This window comes from Pseudomyrmex gracilis, unplaced genomic scaffold (genome assembly GCF_002006095.1).
Source record: "Pseudomyrmex gracilis isolate BER0280 unplaced genomic scaffold, ASM200609v1 scaffold_33, whole genome shotgun sequence".
Classification (NCBI taxonomy): domain Eukaryota; kingdom Metazoa; phylum Arthropoda; class Insecta; order Hymenoptera; family Formicidae; genus Pseudomyrmex; species Pseudomyrmex gracilis.
Genome location: NW_018020617.1, coordinates 545,548 through 565,593, shown reverse-complemented (window position 1 = coordinate 565,593; position 20,046 = coordinate 545,548). Strand labels below are relative to the sequence as shown.

General features: G+C 39.8%; 1 protein-coding gene across 2 annotated transcripts in view; it reads right to left on the bottom strand.

Moving 5' to 3' along the window:
* LOC109852685 (protein rhomboid) overlaps positions 1-19,017 on the bottom strand; it is a 129,344-nt gene extending 110,327 nt beyond the window's left edge. The window contains exon 1 of one of the 2 annotated variants that reach the window (XM_020424082.1): positions 18,905-19,017. In XM_020424082.1, the coding sequence (XP_020279671.1) occupies positions 18,905-19,017 (113 nt within the window). Of the gene's footprint in view, positions 1-9,388; positions 9,644-18,904 lie in introns of those variants that run through there. The other variant, XM_020424081.1, reaches the window with a different exon arrangement.
* Positions 19,018-20,046: the final 1,029 nt, after the last annotated feature.

Here is a 20,046-nt window from a genome sequence, read left to right as displayed (position 1 = left end):
CTATATCTATTTAACTTTTTATAGCATTTAATTTTATATTCTCATTAGTTTCAAATTCTCTATACAAATATTTAGTTTATTTCGTTAGGATTAATATTGAAAATAATTAAATATAAACGGTCGAAACGTTTACATTTGAATCTATTGAAGAGCAATAAACTGAAACATTCGCGACACGCGACACCAATTATGTTACGTGCTGTCCCATTGGTCTCCTCTTCCTACTCAATTTAAAATTTCAGAGTATTTCATATAACACTTACAGATTAAGATATATTATTCCTTGGAAAAAAAAATGTCACAGAATGTTCGTCCCCAATTTTTCAAATGGAAAAATAACAAACAAGATTTCGCATTTTCGAGTAGATCTCGTTTAATGCAACAGTTAACTTAAAATACTTTTTTGCCATACGTTCCGTAAGTAAAAATGTATATAAAAAAATTGCTTGTTTTGAAACAGTACAAAACAAATTTATTTTAAATTTGAATACATCCTATATATTATTCAATTATTCTTTTCTAGTTTGCACGTGTATCATACGTTATTATTTACTTAGCCAGAGGTGAAGGACGAAATAATTGACATCGATAGTCTATAAAATAAAACACGTGTAGAGCCATGAGGGTGTTTTTCCTTAGAGAAATGCAATCCGTTGATTCATTGCGCTACGATTAATTCAACATCTTTCCGAACGTTTGTTTTTTTTTTTTTTTTTTCAATTCAGTTATCGAAAACAAAGACGTTTATTCGGGACAAACACGCGACGCGTTTTTTCAACGTCGATTTCTTCACGATCAACGTGAAAATTTTGCGATATTCAGCCTCCTACGCGCATGTACTTGCGATAAACATCGAACGCAACTCTAGTATCGTATATGTTTTATTGCACTTTCCTGTTTGCATTGCTTTAATAGAAAACGCATGCCAAATAAAAAAAACAAAATGCATATACACACACATTCTCTCTCTCTCTCTCTCTCTCTCTCTCTCTCTCTCCCCACATCGTCCTGCATGTGCACAGAATCGGTACAACTCCGCAAACGATAATTGTTATCGCTCTATTAAAACCTGAGAAACAAAACAAACAGAAAAGAGAGATTGTTTGCCATAAGTTTGCCGGCGCATAAATACGCGCTATAGCGCGTTCATCAAAATGAAGCTACTGATAAACAGAAAGCGTAATGAATGATAAATATGTGTAACACACATCTTGGATTGTTATCTTTTGTACATAAACATTTGCATACACATGTATCACGCGTACAATACGTTTAAATTTGAACATGTAAGATAAATGGAATGGCGACGCGCCGGAAAAGTGACCTATAATAGAACGTGTCACCTTGAAAAGGGCGCGGATGCTATGAATTACAAATTAGTGAAACACGCGTTTAATGGAAGAGTACGAAGATTAACTGTTTTATGCGCTATCACGACAATCTGTGAGGATCTCGTGCAGAGGGAAAGCTCGTGCTGGCATGAAGCGAACGTGAGTGGAAGAGAGCCGTGTGCTTCGTTAGAGCTGTCGTTTCCTCCCCTGTCGGGATATTCCCATGTCCCAACCCCTGCCGGCGCGTTTCGGGGTCAGCGTGTTTAAACGTGAAATCGCGCTATTGTCAGGCCAGCGCGTACTTATGCGAACACGCGCGCTCGTAAAACGTTCCGAGTATTTGGAATACGGTTTCGCGCGCGATTTCGTCTGACACGTTCGCGTCGCGCGCCCCCGTGTATCGCCAGCACACGCTGCGCGGAAAATCATCCGCCACCGGCGGTGAAAACGATAACCGGAGGGGACGAATCAATGATCGCGCGTGTATTTGCCGCGATCCATTATGGAAATACACGCGCAAAAGACACGCGGGCAAATAAACTTCGCGATTCGATTATTGTTGTGCAATTAACGCGATGACCCTGAAACATTTGACTTCGCCGCAAATATCCAAGCGATTTGTCACGTGAAGTTAGAAAATATCTCAGTCACGCATTTTTGCTTCGCTACGTTCGCGACATACATACAGAGTGATCCAATTTAAATGTTATTGAAACTATAATAATACTACGAAACTATAATAATACTACTGAACTTAATTTGTGCGCCATTTTTGTTGTGTCAAATTTAGAATATTTTTTCTTATAACTGACATCTAAACACATGGCAAATTAACCCTTCGTGGTCAGATCTCAAAAATGATGGCAAGTTGGCCAGACCGGGTCTGTGAGATTCACGCGACTTTTAAGATCGAATATCTTCGCGCAAAAACTTAATATTTTTTCAATTGTGTTGTTTTCAATCGCAAATTTGAACGATTCTGCGTCAATAAAAAAAACAAAGTAAAAACATCTTTAGTAGTTTCGAAGATATAAGCGTTTAAAAAAATCTAGTTTTTTTCTAGAAACGCTGATGCGCAAGTTTTGAGTCTGGAAAACCCACTGGATGGGCTTGAAGGGTTAATCATAGAGCGCTACACAATTCTACAACGTGTATATTTTGCAAATATCTCGTGAAAATTTATTACAGAAATTTATGTTCATTAATGATCACAAAAAGAAACAACTTTGACCACTTTTTGAACGCAATAATGTGTTACAAAGATCTTGATTTAACACTGTTAGATTTTTCTCTGAAGTTATTTAAAAGATTTATATTAAAAGATTTATATTAAAAAATTAGCAACAATTCCAGAGCTGAAAAATAACATTCGACGTGTTATTGCTGAAACAGAATCGGAATTATATGAAAAAGTTATAAAAAAAACTTTGCGAAAAGAATGGTATCGTGTCAATAGAGTCGAGAGCATTTGGTCAATATTGCATTTCGTACATAATTGCCAAGTCTGTGATCTTGATAGCAATAAAATTTAAATTTTCTAAAGTCATTGTGCGTTTTATTCACAACACAAATCCTAAAGGTTAAATTAGATCACCTTGTATTATCAGAATTCCCGCTCAGTTTGACATATATCACGCGATATGTTGCAGTGTTGATGAATTTAATCAATTTTGCAACTACCTCGCTCACGGGCATATCTTCAGTCGTGAAATTTGTCGGTTGAATTTATCCCGACTTTCGCTACGGTCAAACACGCACGTATATATATTCACTGTAGATGCGTGTTCAGTTCCGCTTCTCTCCTCTCTTGCTCTCCCTCCCCCCCCTCCCCCCCTCATGTGGCTCGACTCGTAATTCGGGATTATTCGTGTGTTGTCTGCGATGACCGCGCGCATAATAATTACCACGCTGCCGCGCGGTGAAGTACGTATATACGTTTTTGTAATTTGATATTTAGGGTCGCGCGCCGCGCCCTCGTCGGGGCGGGGCACATCCGGGGCGTAATTCCGCATTCAATATGGTTCACCGTCGCCGGCACCATAAATTATCGCGAGATTCATACGCCGCCGAGAACCGACTCGAGCGGCAACCCCGAGCGATAATGATGTAGCGCGCGGGATGATTTTCGATTGTTTCCCCTCTGCGTGGATATATCCGTGACCCGCGAAATGATCCGCGAACCGTGACGTTTACGTTCGATTTTAATGTAAAAATCCGGAGTAGCTTTTCGTGTCGGATTAAAAGCGAGAAAAGTATAAACCACCACCACCACGGTGGAAAATAAGTAAGCCGTATAAAGCTACTTTCCGCGAGATGACTAAGACCGTAAAAACTGTTACAGGAAAAATACGAAGAGAGTCATCGAATACGAAAGACCGCGGAAACATTTACAGAACTCTAAATTTATCATCGACGGGACCTTGTGAAATACGGCGCACTTAATGTCCGCAGAAATATTTGTAACTTCCGCGTATTGGGACCATATAAAATCGATTCGGCGCGAGCTGTATATTCTCTCTCTTTCTCCCTCTCTCCTCCCTCGCGGGAAAAGGAAGTTTTCAGACGAATATATCCTGAACCTGGACCGCGGTCGAACATATAACGAGTATCCAAGAAAACAATTACGCGAAAACACACACTATATGCAACTTTACCGAGAAATTTCTTTAAAAAAAAGTTTTATTAATAATACGACGCTTTTTATTTAGTTTTTTTCGGTTATTAGCTCAGTATACTTTTAACCCTTCGTGGACAGACCTCAAAAAGAACTAGTTGGTCAGACAAACTGGGTCTGTGAGACCCACGCGACTTTAAGATCAAATATCTCCGCGAAAAATCAATAATTTTTCAATTTTGTTTTTTTAAATCGAAAGTTTGAACAATTTTGTGTTGATAAAAAAACAATTTAAAAATCTTTAAAAACAAATTAAAAAATCTCTAGTAGTTTCAAAGATATAAGCGTTTAAAAAAATTAATTTCTACTAGAGATGCCTTTTATTTTTACTGAAGACGATTTATATTAGATGCGCAATTGTTGAATGAATCTAGAAGACCTACGTTTAGAAAATATAATTAAACATTAGTTTAGAAAATGTAATAAACGTATACGAGTTTTCTTTTTAATAAATTGCCCTTTATGTTTTAATGAAGGGTTAAAAAATATCAAATATGCTTTCATTTCTGAGAATCGTCTGAAAAACGTAGAGTGCTAAACAAAAAGGTGAACAAAAAGATGAACAATATGTACAAGATTGAGTTTTTACAATATATTACAGAAATATATAGAAAAATTTTCTATATATATGGGATATATGTAGACAATTTTCCTATCTGGAAATTTTCTATAAAGAAGCAAAGTTCGTCATAAAAAGAAATCTTGGAATAAAACTGCAAATTCGATGCACACATGCACATGTTTGCATGAGAACGCATCACTACAAACATGAATTTTATACGTTTCTGAGGAGAAAGTCGCAAGCCCGGCGCGCAACAACTTAAAATAAAAAGTATTTTCTCCTTCCCGACGCTGCCCTCTACCTTTAAACCCGACAATAACGGAATGTCGTCCAAGTGAAATACTCGACAGACTACGGGGGGCTAAGTAAATACGCGAATGGGCTACGTTGAATTTATGAACCCGCAAGTACGAGAATTTCCGCCCACTCGGATGAAAATTTTTCGGACTGTCCGTTAAAAAATTCAGAAGACGATTACCTACGTCGAAAAAATAGCTCGGTAAACACGCGACTTCAACTCGCGCAATTTGCGGAAAGGACATAAATTATTTCATTCGTTTACCATAATTATGTAACACGACAAAACTTATGTCGATGTAAATGATAAGGTATAATTTGTTTTTTTTTTTTTTAAGTAGTACTCGCGCGACAGTGACCTACCTAAAGTTTGAGTCTTATTATTATTGAAAAGAAAGTTACAATATGTATATATAATATATTAAATACGAACTTTAAAGTTTAATGTATTAACATCTTTTTGATGAAATATATCGACTCTCAATGTTCAATAATAATTCAAAAGTAAACAATTAATTATGTATTTTGTCTTACGGGAATAAACTTTTTGGTTGCGAATGTAACCAAAAAGATAACCTATACACTCAAAGATTTTGTATATGATACACATGTATTAAACTAATAAAGATGTAGCACCGTTGCGTTAACCTAATCCTAACCCTAACTTAAAACCTAAACCCTAAACCTTTGACGCTCTGTATTTGTGCGTATTTGTGCGGTAAACAGTGAAAATGACTCCTCAATTAAAACATAAAGAGCAATTTATTAAAAAGAAAACTCGTGTAGATTACGTTTATTACATTTTCTAAACTAGTGTTTAATTACATTTTCTAAACTAAACGGTCTACAGTTTAATTACATTTCCTTAACTAAACAATCTACAGTTTTGAAACTTTTTTTATAACATTTATATATTTCTGTCCTATATCATACTCGTTTTTTTATAACAATCTTAAGAATTTTATGGATGTTATAATTAAAACTGTGATGTTAACTTAAGTTGCGTATATGCATCACATGTAAAAACTGCACGTTTTAATGTAATTTACAATTATCTCAAAAACTAGACAGTCTATAAGTTTCCAATTGTATAACAACAAAAAGAGAACTTAAATTTAATTGTATTTAACATTTTGCATTTAACATTTGTAAGAATCTCATTTCATGTAAGTACTACCTTAATGTTATGCTGAATAATAAAATAATAGCGATATTTGCAATTTTTACATTACATTAAAAAAAACTATTCTGAGAATATTTGATGTGTACTTTTTGACACTTTTGGTAGAAAAATGCAAACTAAACCATCCGTCGTTTCACGTCCGTGAAAAAGTTACTATACGGTTTACACGATCGGCGACGCATTACATTATCGACACACACACCGGAGGTATAATTAATTGTTGACGATAAACTGTAACATGCGCGCTCAATTGCGAACTGACCGAAACATCGACAGTTTGTCAGGCGGATGTGGGTCGCCGCAATAATTTCTGACATGTTTCGCGCGTCGCGTGCTCCGGCAATAACGTGTAGCGTTACCGGCGACGCGATGGCGTAAAACGGATCTGCGTAATGCCGACAAATCGAGGTGTGTAAAGCGTAATTGATCATTAGTGACAAATGACTGTCAGCAATTCTATCGTACCGTCAGTCGTTCGCCTACGATGCATTGCCGTTTAAATATATACGCCGATTTATCAATTTTGCGCTTGTTGCGCATCTGCGCGCCAAATTTTACGCGTAAAAACCGGTAATTCTTATAAAAATAGAGACAACAGAGGTTTTTTACTTTATTTGTCAAAAAAAAAAAAAAAAAGAAACAACAAGTAGCGCACGCTTTCTCTAAATCGAACTGTGGACAGGCATAATATACCAACATTTCTTTATCACCAAATTGCGATATTTCGTGTTTTTCGCGAATTGCAAGAAATTTGTCGTATAAACGACGATCGAATAATCTCGCAAATGTGTACAACGTAATTCGGATCGGCTAACGATCGCAAATTAGAACTGTTTTAAGTCAAAATCGATGGCAAAATAGTGAGCAGAAGTTTTTATCCATTGCGTGCTTTCGTTTTTGTTTGATCAGTAGATGTGATTCGAGACGAGAATTTTAACCTTCGCGTTTTCGTTGTCACGCCGAACGGACATATTGTGTGTATGTATTTTGTAAAAAAAAATAAAATATAGCACAATTTTTTAAAATAATCTTCCGATGTGTTATATTGTTCCAAGATTTATCGCGCAGACATTCGCGTCATTGGAGCGAAGGAGATCGATACGGAATATACGTATTTTATGATTAAAGCGATTTAGCGTACACCTATTTTGCGCGCCCGCGAGTGTGTGTACGTGTACGTGTTCGTATGCGCACACCGCCGATGCGATTATTTGAGGGTTATTCATCGAGGAATGAATACTAGCTTTTACATTTCATTAAACAAATGCAGTCAATGTGATCCTCTCGGTCGTTACGGAATAAATATTAATGAACCGCGAATACATATTAACTACGTTTATGACTAACGAATTATACGAAATGACTGCCGGAAACGTTAAATTAAATAACAGAATTTGCAATGATGTTGACTATAAACATTTAATATCTCTCTTTCTCTCGCGCGCGCGCGCGGTGTGTCGAGAGATTCGAAATGACTCCGAACGGTCAGGCACATAATAGATTCCCCCCTATGTAAAAGCATTGACGTTTTACCTCAAATATTTTAATAAATAAACTCGTGACAATTTCATAAAATAAGGCCAATGCGAGCTGAGTATTGTAATTTGACTCGCATTGACCTTAATTCAAAATTATTTTCGATCATTTCATCAATTACTTGCAATTAATTGTAAAGTTATCACACAAACAATTATTTAAAATAATCCTTAACCTTTCGTCCATAAACTACGTCTCTCAGACCCACTCAAAATTTGCGAATCAACGTTTCTAGAAACTTACGATAAAAAAAAAAGAAATAGAAAAAATTGATTTTTCGCAGAGATATTCGATCTTAAAGTCACGTGGGCTTCACACAGACTCAGTCTACAGTACTCGTAGGTTTTTTTAGGTTTACAGGCGAAGAATTAATGACAATATATAAAAACTCAACGTGTATACTGCTCAAAAAACTGGATTTTTCTTTTAAAAGAAAAATGTTTTTAACAATGAAAAATAAATTAGAGAAATGAAAATGTCTCTCATTTAAATAAAAAAAACCTAACCACACAGACACACGTCTCTCTCTCACTTCTATTCGTTTCTACGATAATATTCCGAAGTCGTTTTTTCTGGACATGGAAAAATGTGGCACAAGAGCGCGATCGTCTCTTTCTCATTCCGGTAGCATAGAGATAAAATATTCCCAAAGACACTTCACATAATTCGTACAGAATTGCAAGGCAAACTCGTAAGCAGAGTGGAGTATCGAATGGCACGTGCCGAGACCGATACTATCGAACTCTATCCAAGAGATTTACGAATCCACAGTGAGTCAGCTCGAGTAATAAGCGTGCATGCGACGTAAATTATTGTATGTACGATACCAGGCGACGGACGCGTGTGCGAACACGTTACGCGATACATCGATAATCGATATACGTTGTATATATAGAGTATTTCGCATCGAGACAGTTCGATAACAAATCTACGAAAAAAGCCATAAACGCGTTAACGTAAATATTAAGATCCTAATCGAATTATTAAAATCCTAAACGAGTTAAAATCATAACAAATTATTAAAACCCTAAATAACCACGCGTCGCGTGTTAGTTCGTTGACTTAAAAGAATATTATTTACACAAAACATTACGTCAATGATTTAACGTTTGTGTATCTCTCAACTAAATTTTCTTATTTTCTTTTTAAAAACGGAAAGACAATGCGTGAAAACTATAAATATACATAAAAAAAAGCGTCTCATATTTGGGATTCAACGCGTAACTTTCATTGTTTTCTTCGGGCAACTATAGAGATTATGACAACGCGATTCGATATGTTGTCATAGAAAGTCTTGTTGATATATTTCTGTATAACGACCAATATTTATTCTGTTATCGGTCAACACGTCGGCTGTATGTGACCGATCTTTTGAATGTCAATTTCGCGAATGTAAAGTGTCGCAATTCACCAAACCGAAATGTTGGCCAAAACAGACAATTGCCCACGCCTTTATAATCGCATTGACGTATCGCAAAAATTTTTCATTAACTTTCTTTAACGCGGATCTTATGCGGAGATAATTCGCATTCTTTTAAACGCACGCGAAAGAGAAAGTAGACAACTTCGTTACAAACGTCACAGATGTTTTCGGTACGCAATTATCACGTTTTCAAGTCGTAATGACTCGAGCGCGCGCGACACTTTTCATCGCTGGAGTCGCGCGCGCGACCTTGACACTCAAAGGATCGTACGAGCGCGCGATCGATCGACGTACGAATTCGTTGTCAAAACATTCGAACGTCATCGCGCGAGATAGAAAAAGAGAGACGAGAAAGAGAATGAAACATAAATTCATTATTTACATGATCGACGTGTGCTGCGGTCTGTCCGACTCGCCGGCATTGTGGCGATGGTGGTTGTTGTTGCCGTTGTGGTTATTGCCGCCACCGCCTGTTAATCCTTGCACCTGTGCACCACTCGCGACAGTAGTCCTCGCTGGTTGCCGGCTCGCGGTATCTTTCAGTATCTTCGTCGCGCTCAACGGCGTGGCTGTCACGCACATAGTTTCGCGCGTCGCCGCTGATACCACCTCGTCGGTAATACACACACTACGAGCCGAAGAACTTGGCACCCCGCGCGAGGGAAAGTATGCGATGTCTCAGCTCGGCCAGGACATTCGGGCCAGTGCTGACGGCGACGACGATGACGATGACGAGGACGATGACGAGGACGACGCGATCTTGACGCGACGTCCTACGCGACGCGACGGTGCGCGAAACAACAGCGTTCGCCCGCTCAGACTCGCAGGTCCGACTGTACCGATAGCGAGCATCAACACGGAGGTGAATGCGTCCCGGACGTGTTGAAGATAAGGGAAACGCGCGCACCTAACCCCCGCGGATGATGACCGAGAGAGAGAGAAAGAGCCTCCTCGCAGCGTATAAGTAATCCGCGCGCGCGGACGCGCGTGTATAAATAATACGTTAACCTTCCAGAGGGCGCGCACTGCACAACGTTTCACAGATCCCACCTCGTGGCGCGCCGCGGGCCTACTGAGTGACTGATTGACTGAGTGACTGCCGCGAGCCTCGAGCCACGAGCCGCCCTGCGTGGGTGCACACGCGGTCTCGCCGCTCGACGGGGCTGTCGCCGCTCCGATTCGTTCGATCCAGGGGCAAGTCCGCGCGGTGGGGCATGGTCGTCCAATAGGATGCCACAGCCACCAGAGCGACCCTCCGCGGCGTACTGCCGGCACTTGGTCGCCGGCCGTCGCGGCGTGCGTTTCGTGCGGTATTTGTATCGCTTCGATTTTATATTCCCGACAGTCGCTTCCTCCCTTCGAAGACTGAACTTCTTCGTATCGTTACGCAGGTGTTTTCACAGTGTTGTTGCGGAATTTGAGCGCAAGACGAGAAGGAGATTTGGAGTGTTTCGGACGATTGAAAGGGAATTCTCTCTCTCTCTCTCTCTCTCTGTTTCTCTATCTGGGATTCCCTCAGGTGTTTTCGCATTATTTGCGCGTGTGACTCACCGGATCGATAACGAGAAGCGGAGGTTTTTAATAAGCGTCCGAGTTCGTTCTTCCATAAGAGCAGAAGCAAGTCTCGAGTTTGAAGTTGTATCTCGTTTGGCTCACGATAACATCCCGTAATTTTTTCTTTCCGTGTGCTTAGAAATGTCGATGTGTGTCAGTGACGGTGTATGCGTAGATCGTCTTGGTCTCAATTGTCTTTCAGTTTCTTCTTTCAATTTTTCGCTCTCTCGTTGTGGTGCAAGTGCGACTTGGGTCTATGCGCGTCGTCGTTGTGAAATTTGTTTTTGCAACGCACACGTTAGCTTTGTACTTTTTACCAAATTGTGTGTACATACGTTTCAAGTTTCTCGTCAGTGTGTCGTAGAAACCAAAATTTTCCGCCGTAATTACGTCAGAATATTTGTCTGATTATTTGCATATGTTCAAATTTTATCCGTACGCTTCTTGATGGTGTTCGTACGATCCGAATAAAAGCTGTCGCGTCACGTCAGCAATCTCGTAGAAATTCTTTTGTAAATTTTTCCAACTGTATATTCACATTTACACGCGATTGTGCAGAAAATGCTATCACGTTTCTTCAACATGTGGAAATTGCTGTCGCGCTAATTGACAGATACATATGTCATCCGCTATATGAAACTATGGTCTGTTCGCGTCGAAATTTTATCCCGTTTTCGATTCGAAACGTTTGCCTCCGCACACAACAAACGCTACATCTCACATCGTCGTGCTATTTTACGAGCTTCGTCTCGTAAAAAAAAACTTTATTGTTCCATCAATCGTTAAACGTATCGTTCTCACGTGGTTTGAAGAGACGTCCATATCTCGTTAAAATCGGATCAGACGCTTCCCATTAAATCGAAATTTTGACAGTGCGTCGATGCGTGAGGTTTAACTCATTGTGACAAAAAATGAAAGATAGAAAACAGACCGATCTTACGGATTTTAAAATAAATGAAGAAACACGAAAAGTTTGTTTGAAAAAATATAAATATCCAAAAAAACCTCTTGTGTGTACTTTTTATTTTCTTTTCAGAAATATTGTCATCAAAAGAATTATATGCGTTTAAAGAATTTGTATGTGTCTTATGCGACAAAATTTGACAGATGTAACGTACGACGGCGTGTACAAAGTGAACAATTGACTCGCTGGCAATTTTGAGTCTTTTGGAATAAATGTTTGACGTCTGATTTCTCGAGTTTTGCAAAAAAACAAATGGTGGCAATATTCGCATGAGAGACCAGCTGGCTTACAATCGTGCTGATTTATAACTCGAGCTGCATTTCCATGCACGCAATTTATATTCGCAATTCTCTCTCACACGCACACGCACACACGCGCGCGCGCAAAAATATTTCCGGAGAGATATTAATCCCGTGATTTCTATGCGCGTCTGCAACGCATGATCGGTCGCATCGCTTTGTGAACGCCGATTGAAATGTAAATGCTAAAAGGTATCAGAGACTTATCTCCGGCTATCACTTGAGAGAGTTATCCTCTCTTTGTCGACTGATGTGGCAGCGGGATTATTAATATTTATATATAAACCGCGATAAAAAAGAAAACGTGTATATATTACAAAACATCTTGTACGTACAATATATACAAAAAAAAAGTATCGATACAACTTGCGTTTATACATAATTAAAATTATTTCCTCTATTAATTCTTTGTAGTCAGACATGGGTCTCCCAAATCTTTCAGAAATTGCGCGTTGGCGTTTCTAGAAAAAATTTGGTTTTTTTAATTACTAGAGATTTTGTTTTTCTTTTTTTTTTTTTTTGATTGACGGAGAAGTGTTTAAACTTTCGATTAAAAAAAACAAAAAGAAATTGAAAAAATATTGATTTTTCGCAGAGAGATATTCGATCTTAAAGTCGCGTGGGTCTCACAGACCCCGGTCTGACTAACTCGCAGATCATTTTTGAGGTCTAATCACGAGAAGGATTGAAACTATATATTTTTTATATGTATAAAAATCACACATGAATTATATTTAGCAAACACTGAAGGATTGCACATCCAGATGTGAGAATTGTAATATAAGCAAACAAATTACGGAGGAAAGCTGCAATTTTCCAAAACATGAGTAGAAATAGCGAAAAAAATTATCTTTCTGCGATCTAGACTCAAACGTCTGATAAGGAATATGTATCTCGAGAAGAACCAAACAGATTGTACAAAATATCTTACAAAACGTCAAAACATCAAATCGTAAACAATACTTTGCATTATTTATCAAATGTTTATTTATGCAGATGTTCCTCAAGATCTATTTTCGACGTTTGAATGACATCTGTTACATACAAGATGCTTCAGAAATAGCTGGCCAAAATTTGATATTGTAGTTTACTTTCTCTAAGGACGAAAAAGTTACATAAACATAGGTTTGGAAACTCTACCTTTTCCTAAAAAAAAATTTCGTATTGTTGCTACATGTAACAGAATTCGAAATACACCAGGACTTTTTGAATGTCTTCGACATTCTTCGAAACATCAATGCGAAACGTGTATTATTGCGTGTATTTAAAATAAATTCTCTCACGAACAGCATTTATAGAGGAAAGAAATAAATAGTTTCCAAAGCTGTACGTGACCTTTTTTTATTCTTAGAAAAAGTAAATTACAATATCAAAATTTGGCCATTTTTTCCGAAGTTTGTACACAATACCTATATGTATATCTGTCAGAAGAACGATCATTCATACTCTCTTTCTCTTTCTAGAGATTCATGTAGTGTTTAAGAACTACGTGCATCTATGCGGACTTTCCAGATCTCCCACTGTTCCGACTAAACACACACAAATAGGTATTTTACCAGATTTTTTAAGTAGACAAAATTTTTTGTACAAGATCTCTTTCTATGCGTATTATCTTCGACGCTGTGCTGATGAAACGTAACGTACAGTGAATAAGTTATTTCGCTCACGGCGAAATTGGACTTGAGACGTTCCAGATTCTTACATCTTTTGTATAAGGACACTATCGCATTATTACACACTAGCTGGCCAACTAAGACGACGGATATCGAAAAAACGAACACGTAGTAGAGAAAAATTGGTACAGCCACGTTCGCCGCGCTTCCAATTTGCTGACTTCTCCATTCTTGTTGCGATCTTCGATACGGGCCGCGAGCCTTTAACGGTCAATGAGATGAATGACGGCGTGTCCATAATACGTTTCGAACAGCGACAAAGTCGGCAGTAATAAGTTTGTCGTCGTCGTCGAGCGTCTTTGAGCACGCGGTAGGTGGGAAAGAAAAGTAAGAAAAACTCGATGCTCCCCCTAGAACGCGGGCGGCCTTCGCGTTGAATAGCGTTCGGTATATTTCAAAAACGAAATATTTTCTCCAAAACGTGTTATTCACGCGTTCACTAAAAACGAACCGCCCTGCGATTGTCTGGCGACAAGCTTTCGGAAGCGAAAAGGCGAATAAATCGAACGGATGCGTGAAATCGGTGCGAAAATCGATTTACGGTTTCACACCGGTTTGGTCTCGTTATTTTGAAATAATAGAGTCATTAAATAAATATTTATATATGTATATGAATAAAATTGACAGATATTAACAGTGAAAATAATCACCAACAATAAAGATAATGCATTCTGAGATACGATGTAAAATGGTAAAAAAAATTTGTGTAATCTTTATCGTAGACTTTTTTCTGTATTATGCTATAAAATACGTATAAAAAAACATAATTTACACATTATGACTTGATTTTTTGTTCATTAAGTCATTTACAAAATGATTGATCTTATCTCGGACAGACTTGGGTCTCCCAGACCCATTTAAAAATTACATGAGAATATTCGATTTTAAAGTCGCGTGGTTTCACAGGCTCAATTTGTCGAACTGGTAGATCATTTTTGATCATTTTGTCTGTATCCACAAATGGTTACAATAAAACGAATTGACAAGAAACGCAAAACTTAAATATTCTCTTGCAAACAATATTAAGTAACAAGTGCGTATACTCAACATTTGCAAGAAAAAGAATCGACTGCCGCGTTGCATTCGCGTTGCAATCGCGAAAAAGTTGAAAAAAATTTTTTCCTTGGAAACTAACTTGTAAAAAACTTCTAAAAAACTCTCGCAAAATCCAGAATGTACTGCGAAACCGCGTCGTCGGACTTCCCTTAATTACTCGGCAACAACGCGTTCCCGGTAAGCCGGTCGCGAGTAATTTGCGACTCAAGTTTTTAATCATTCGGCAACGGCTTTTGTGCGAGCCGAGTCGAGTTTCATGACGTCGTCGTCGAAGTTACGCTTCCGCCGCTTCGACAGGAAACGCTCGTGCTCTTTCCGGAAGAGTCGCGCGGGAGAGTCGCGTTAAAAGCACGAAATAATAGCGCGCGCTTCGGCCGGCCGCGCTGGTTCGTTACAACAGTTACGTACGTGTGCGGATAGGTAGGTAGGTACTCCGCGAGCGCGCGGAGTGAAGAGGGAAGGAGGGTGATAGCAAAAGTGGTTTTCCGCTTGTCGTCGCGACGACGACGACAACGACGACGACGACGACGACGACGACGAAGAGAGAGCGTGAAAGAGCCGCGCACATAACGGCTGGATGACGTTCTCGCGAAAAATGGATGCGCGCGCGGACCGTGCCGGGGATTGACAAAGGACCGAAACCGAGTGAGTGTAACCGGGTCTTTTTGTGCATAACCGTTCCCGCAGTCCGCCTTGCAAAATGCCCGCGCTCCGAGTTTGTTAAGCGAGAGGGAACGTCGAGAGAGAGAGAGAGAGAGAGACAGAAAGAAAGAACGCAACTCTCAGCGTGTTTTTTCGTCTCTTCTCTCTTACCAGGACAGTAACGAAATATCACCGGAGCGGAAATCGGAGAATCCACGAAACACACGTCAAATGCTCTCTCTGTTCTCTGCGTGCGGACACGTATACGTGTCGGCTTTCGACGCGTTTTCGCAAAAATACTGAATGTACAAATGCTCCAAATGTTCATTACTGTGGATAATTTATTTATCAGTTATTGATAATTGAGAATAAAATATTCATATAAGTATTGAACATATATATCGCGCTCTCCGTTGGAATACAACAGTTATCGCACGAGTGCCGCCTCGGCAATCTCGAGAACTCGACATCTCTCTCTCTCTCTCTCTCTCTCTCTCGTACGCGAGCATCGTGACCAATATGACTCTTCTCCAAGACGTATCGCCCACCATAAACCGTTGGCGTGCGCGCTCAGTTTTTCCACGTGTGTGTGCCTCGAGAAATCCCGGAGGAAAGGGAGAGGAGGGTGTGAGAAAAGTCCTATATCTCTTTTCGCGCGAGAGTCAGCGAGTAAAATTTACATATTCCTCGTCGCGTTAACGCAACACACGGAGGAGCAGGAGGACGAGAGAAGAAAGAGCGTCGGAAAACGAAGAGAAAGAAAGAGCGAAGATGCGCACGATCGTGCAGCGGGTTGCGCGGGAACAGAGAAAGAGCAACAAAAGGGAGACGAAGAAGCGGGCGGAATGACGCGTCCAAGACTTAAGGGTTGTACCGACACCGAATTCCAAGCATGCGCTCGGTACCTGCTCGGAATATTGTCTCGTCATATTTCTGTCGTAACGCATCGGAATCCGCGGAACAACCCCCTCTCATCGGCCCCCAACCTATACCGCGCGCCGCGAACGCGCGAGAAACCGCTTGACACGGGACGATATTTTATTTGCAAGGAGCGCTCTCTCGCCGCGATGCAAGTTGCCCCGGCTCCTCTTCTTATCTTGTATGCACAGGAATTTCTCGTCTCGCGGCGCGTCTCACGGCGCCCAGATTTCGCACACCGCTCATCATCACACGCTCCCTTTTCTCTCGCTCTCTCTCTTTTTCTCTTCGCCACATCTCCACTTTTCATTTGACTTTCCCTTGTACACGCTCTTTTTCTTCCTTCCCCCCGCGGTCTCTTATCCAGAAGCGAAACGGCGCGATCTTGAGAATAAATCCAGTAATTTGTTATAGTATTCCGAACGTACACAGGGGGAGATAACCCAAACTGGGGGTTACACGTTGAAAGAAACCTGTCACCCTCGCGATATATATATATATTCCATTTCGCGATATATGTATAATACGCGCGAGAAGCGTCGCAGCGTCGAGTTTTTCAAAAAAAAAAAAAAAAAAAAAAAGTGACAAATGTTGCCGAACAAAGATACACACACTTCGCCAGTGAGGTGACTCGGGGACTTAAGTGTTTTATTAGTTTTCACGTGCAGTCTTTATTTCTACCTCGAGAAGTGTGTCCTCACCTCTCCTCGCATACCCCATCTCTCTCTCTATAGGTTGCGTCGCGCGGCTTCTCTCTGTCGCGCGTGTTTTGTCTCTCCTTCTCGCTCGCTCCGCTATTTCCCTCGGTCTTCGTGCGGACGACGATACGATGAATTATTTATGAATAGCACCCAGGAACAAGTCGAATCGACCACGCTCGGGAAGACCCGACGCGGGCGGCGCCTTCTCGATGCCCGATACATATCCAAACCTATTCATCTTACCGAACTGGTTCCGTGAGAAAAAAGAAATTAATATCCCCCCCTTCCCGGAGAGGAGATGCATCGACGAAACAAACATGTGCCTTCTCGAGATCGCGAGGCGACGATCCGATGTGTACGCGCGACGTTATAAATAAAGCGATAGACGGCGAGGAATACACGCTCCGCCCCGTTTATTTAAATTGCATTCGCGCCGAATATTCGTCGCGTATGTTTGCAAATTACGCTTCGAAGCGGCTGCGCCGCGCTGAATGGCGTCAATAAATCGCGTTATTAAGCTCGTCACGCGACAGCGATTATTCTGTAAGTTATATTGACGAACTCGTTAGAATCGGTGAATACGTGATTAACGAGGCCGAGCGATATTTATCATCAATTACAGCGATATAATTCCACGATTCGCGATATAGCGGATCGCGGCCGTTTGATAGTTACAATCCGCTCTACTCTCGCGGCTTTTTAGATTTTCTTATTACGGAAATATATTATATTTCGCTTCTCTCTGGGATTAGCGTCGATTGTGCGAGTAAATCATGTTTGTTTTCCCCCTCTGCGTCGGTCGAAAACGCGGAAGCGTATCGACGAACAACCGACGAGGGCAGGTTGGCAATTATATATTTTCGCGAAGCATGAAAGATACAAGTGAAGAAAAGCCCGAGTGAAGAAAAGAAGTGTAGAGGAAGTAAGAAAGATGTTGATATTTCACAGGTCGTGCGGTGTTACGTGGTATGTAACCTCCTTGGGGTTCTCTCGCATGGGTAACGATGCGCGGCATAAAATGCACAGCAAAAATATTGTACGAACGGTCGCGTCGCGCCGCGTCGTCGTCGTCGTCGCCGTTCACGTTGGATATTCCACCGGAATAATAAAATGCAGGACTTCCTTTGCCTCGTGTGTCTACGTTTTATGCGCATTTTCTATGTCTTCCCTATCCTGTATCCTTTGCGTATTTCAACATCGCGGAATGAATCGATTTACCTAATTTCACTCCGTCAGTCATGTGCCATTTAATCTCGAATATATTGACGGTGTGTCTCTAAACAAGTATTTTCTTAGATGAGATTAGCGAACGTCTTTTGTTTTTATTTATTTATAATGCTGTTTTGTAAAGTTTATTTTTACAGTTTCGATATTTTTGTTATTGACAATATTGAGAAACAATTCAAAATTTGAAAACAAAAAATTCGAGTAATTTAAATCTTAGAAAACAAACTGTGCGAGGATTAGTTAATGGATTAGTCCTTCTGTCGTACACTCAGAAAATTGATTAATGAGTTACAAAATAATATTTTACGAAAATTAGAACAGTATTTCCCAAATATATATGCTGTATCAAAAAGTATGCAAATTATGTGATATATATAAGTGTATATATTGTAGAATCTTCTCAGGAATAAATTTAATTATTTTGAATAAATTTGATTATTTTTGAATAAATTGTTTAAAATATTAACAGTTAAAATATCAATCGTTTAATTAATTGGCTGTACATTAATACTCGTCGCGATATTCAGTCCGTTTCGGAGCTCATAATCTTTTCGGGCGTTTACTCTTCTCGCGGCGGGTGCGGATCTTCTCTTCTCAGCTTTGTATCTTTAACATCGATTATGTTTTGAATTTATCGGTTGGACGAGTCAACCGACAATCGATCAAATATCGAGAAAGTAACAAAGCAAAATATCTGTCATTATACGACAGTCGCAAAAATATACAAATCCGTTGTGTGATTTAACTTGCAGCCGTTAAATTAAAAAATATGCTTCGCGAAAATGTATAAGATAGTTTCGGTTCCTACAATATATACAGCGCTCGTTAATAGATCGAAGATTGTGAGTAGACGAACGATCGTACCTGCGAAAGAGAGGCGGCTCGTGCACAAGCAGATGGAAGTCGTTTTCCGAACAGACCTCGCGATCCCGATGATGCACGGCGCATTTGAAGCTTCTGGTACGTTTGCCGCTCATCTGCAAACAAAAATGTAAATCAATTTATATTAGTTGCGTCAGACACGTACTTACACTATTTACGCTCGTAAATCGGATTTTACAAAATGAGGATATGTAACAAATATAAATTTATATCCGATGATTAAAGTGTGTATTAACAAATCTGCCAATAGTTCTGAAAATGTTGTTTGTATCGTCAAACAAAACAAAAAACATGTAAAGAAAAAAATGTAAAAAATGTAAAGAAACAATGTAATAAAATTTCTGTATCCACGCTCTATTTGTTTTCTAAATATTTAAAAAACCGGAAAATGTCTTGTTACTTTTACATTATTTACGTTTCTGAAAGCGTCGAATGATTATGTATTTTGTCGTGTTTGTGCCCAAAGAGAGAGAGAGAGCGTTTGAATTCAGCAAACGGTAAATCGCGAAACTCGAGATTTGTTTTGCGGCAATTCGCAAGGACAAAAGGTGGTTGCCGGTCTTGGCACCGACCCTGGCGGAAACGCGGGCCACACAGGAGGGCTGATATTTGGATCGGGATACCCGTTAACGCGGTTAGGCAAATGCAAGCAAGAACGCCGGCAAACTCCTCGAGGTAAGTTGTGTATACGTAGACGAGTGCTGTGCTGCTGGCTATGCTACCGCATGCCTGTTGTATTCGCGCAAACACGTGTAGTTTGTGCCCTATTTATACAGGGATAAACGCACACGCAACGGCGTCGCCAAAGGAACTCTAACGCGACGATTCAAACCTTTTCAAAATAAATAGGCGAAAAAAAAAATCTATTCACACATGTGAAAATAGACGCTCGCGCTATAATTTTTGCCTTCTTCGCATCTTTTCTATCTGGTAAAAAAATTGATATCAAAAATAGTGTACACAAAATATTATAGATTTTTCACATTACAATGTGTGTGTTATAATTTGCCAAAGCAATCGATTGCGTCATTATCGCAATGAAACAATTGTTTTGTGGGAGCTGCAATTTCGTTCGTCTCGTCGTCTTTGCGCGTCTTTCAGGAATACGACGACAATATATACAG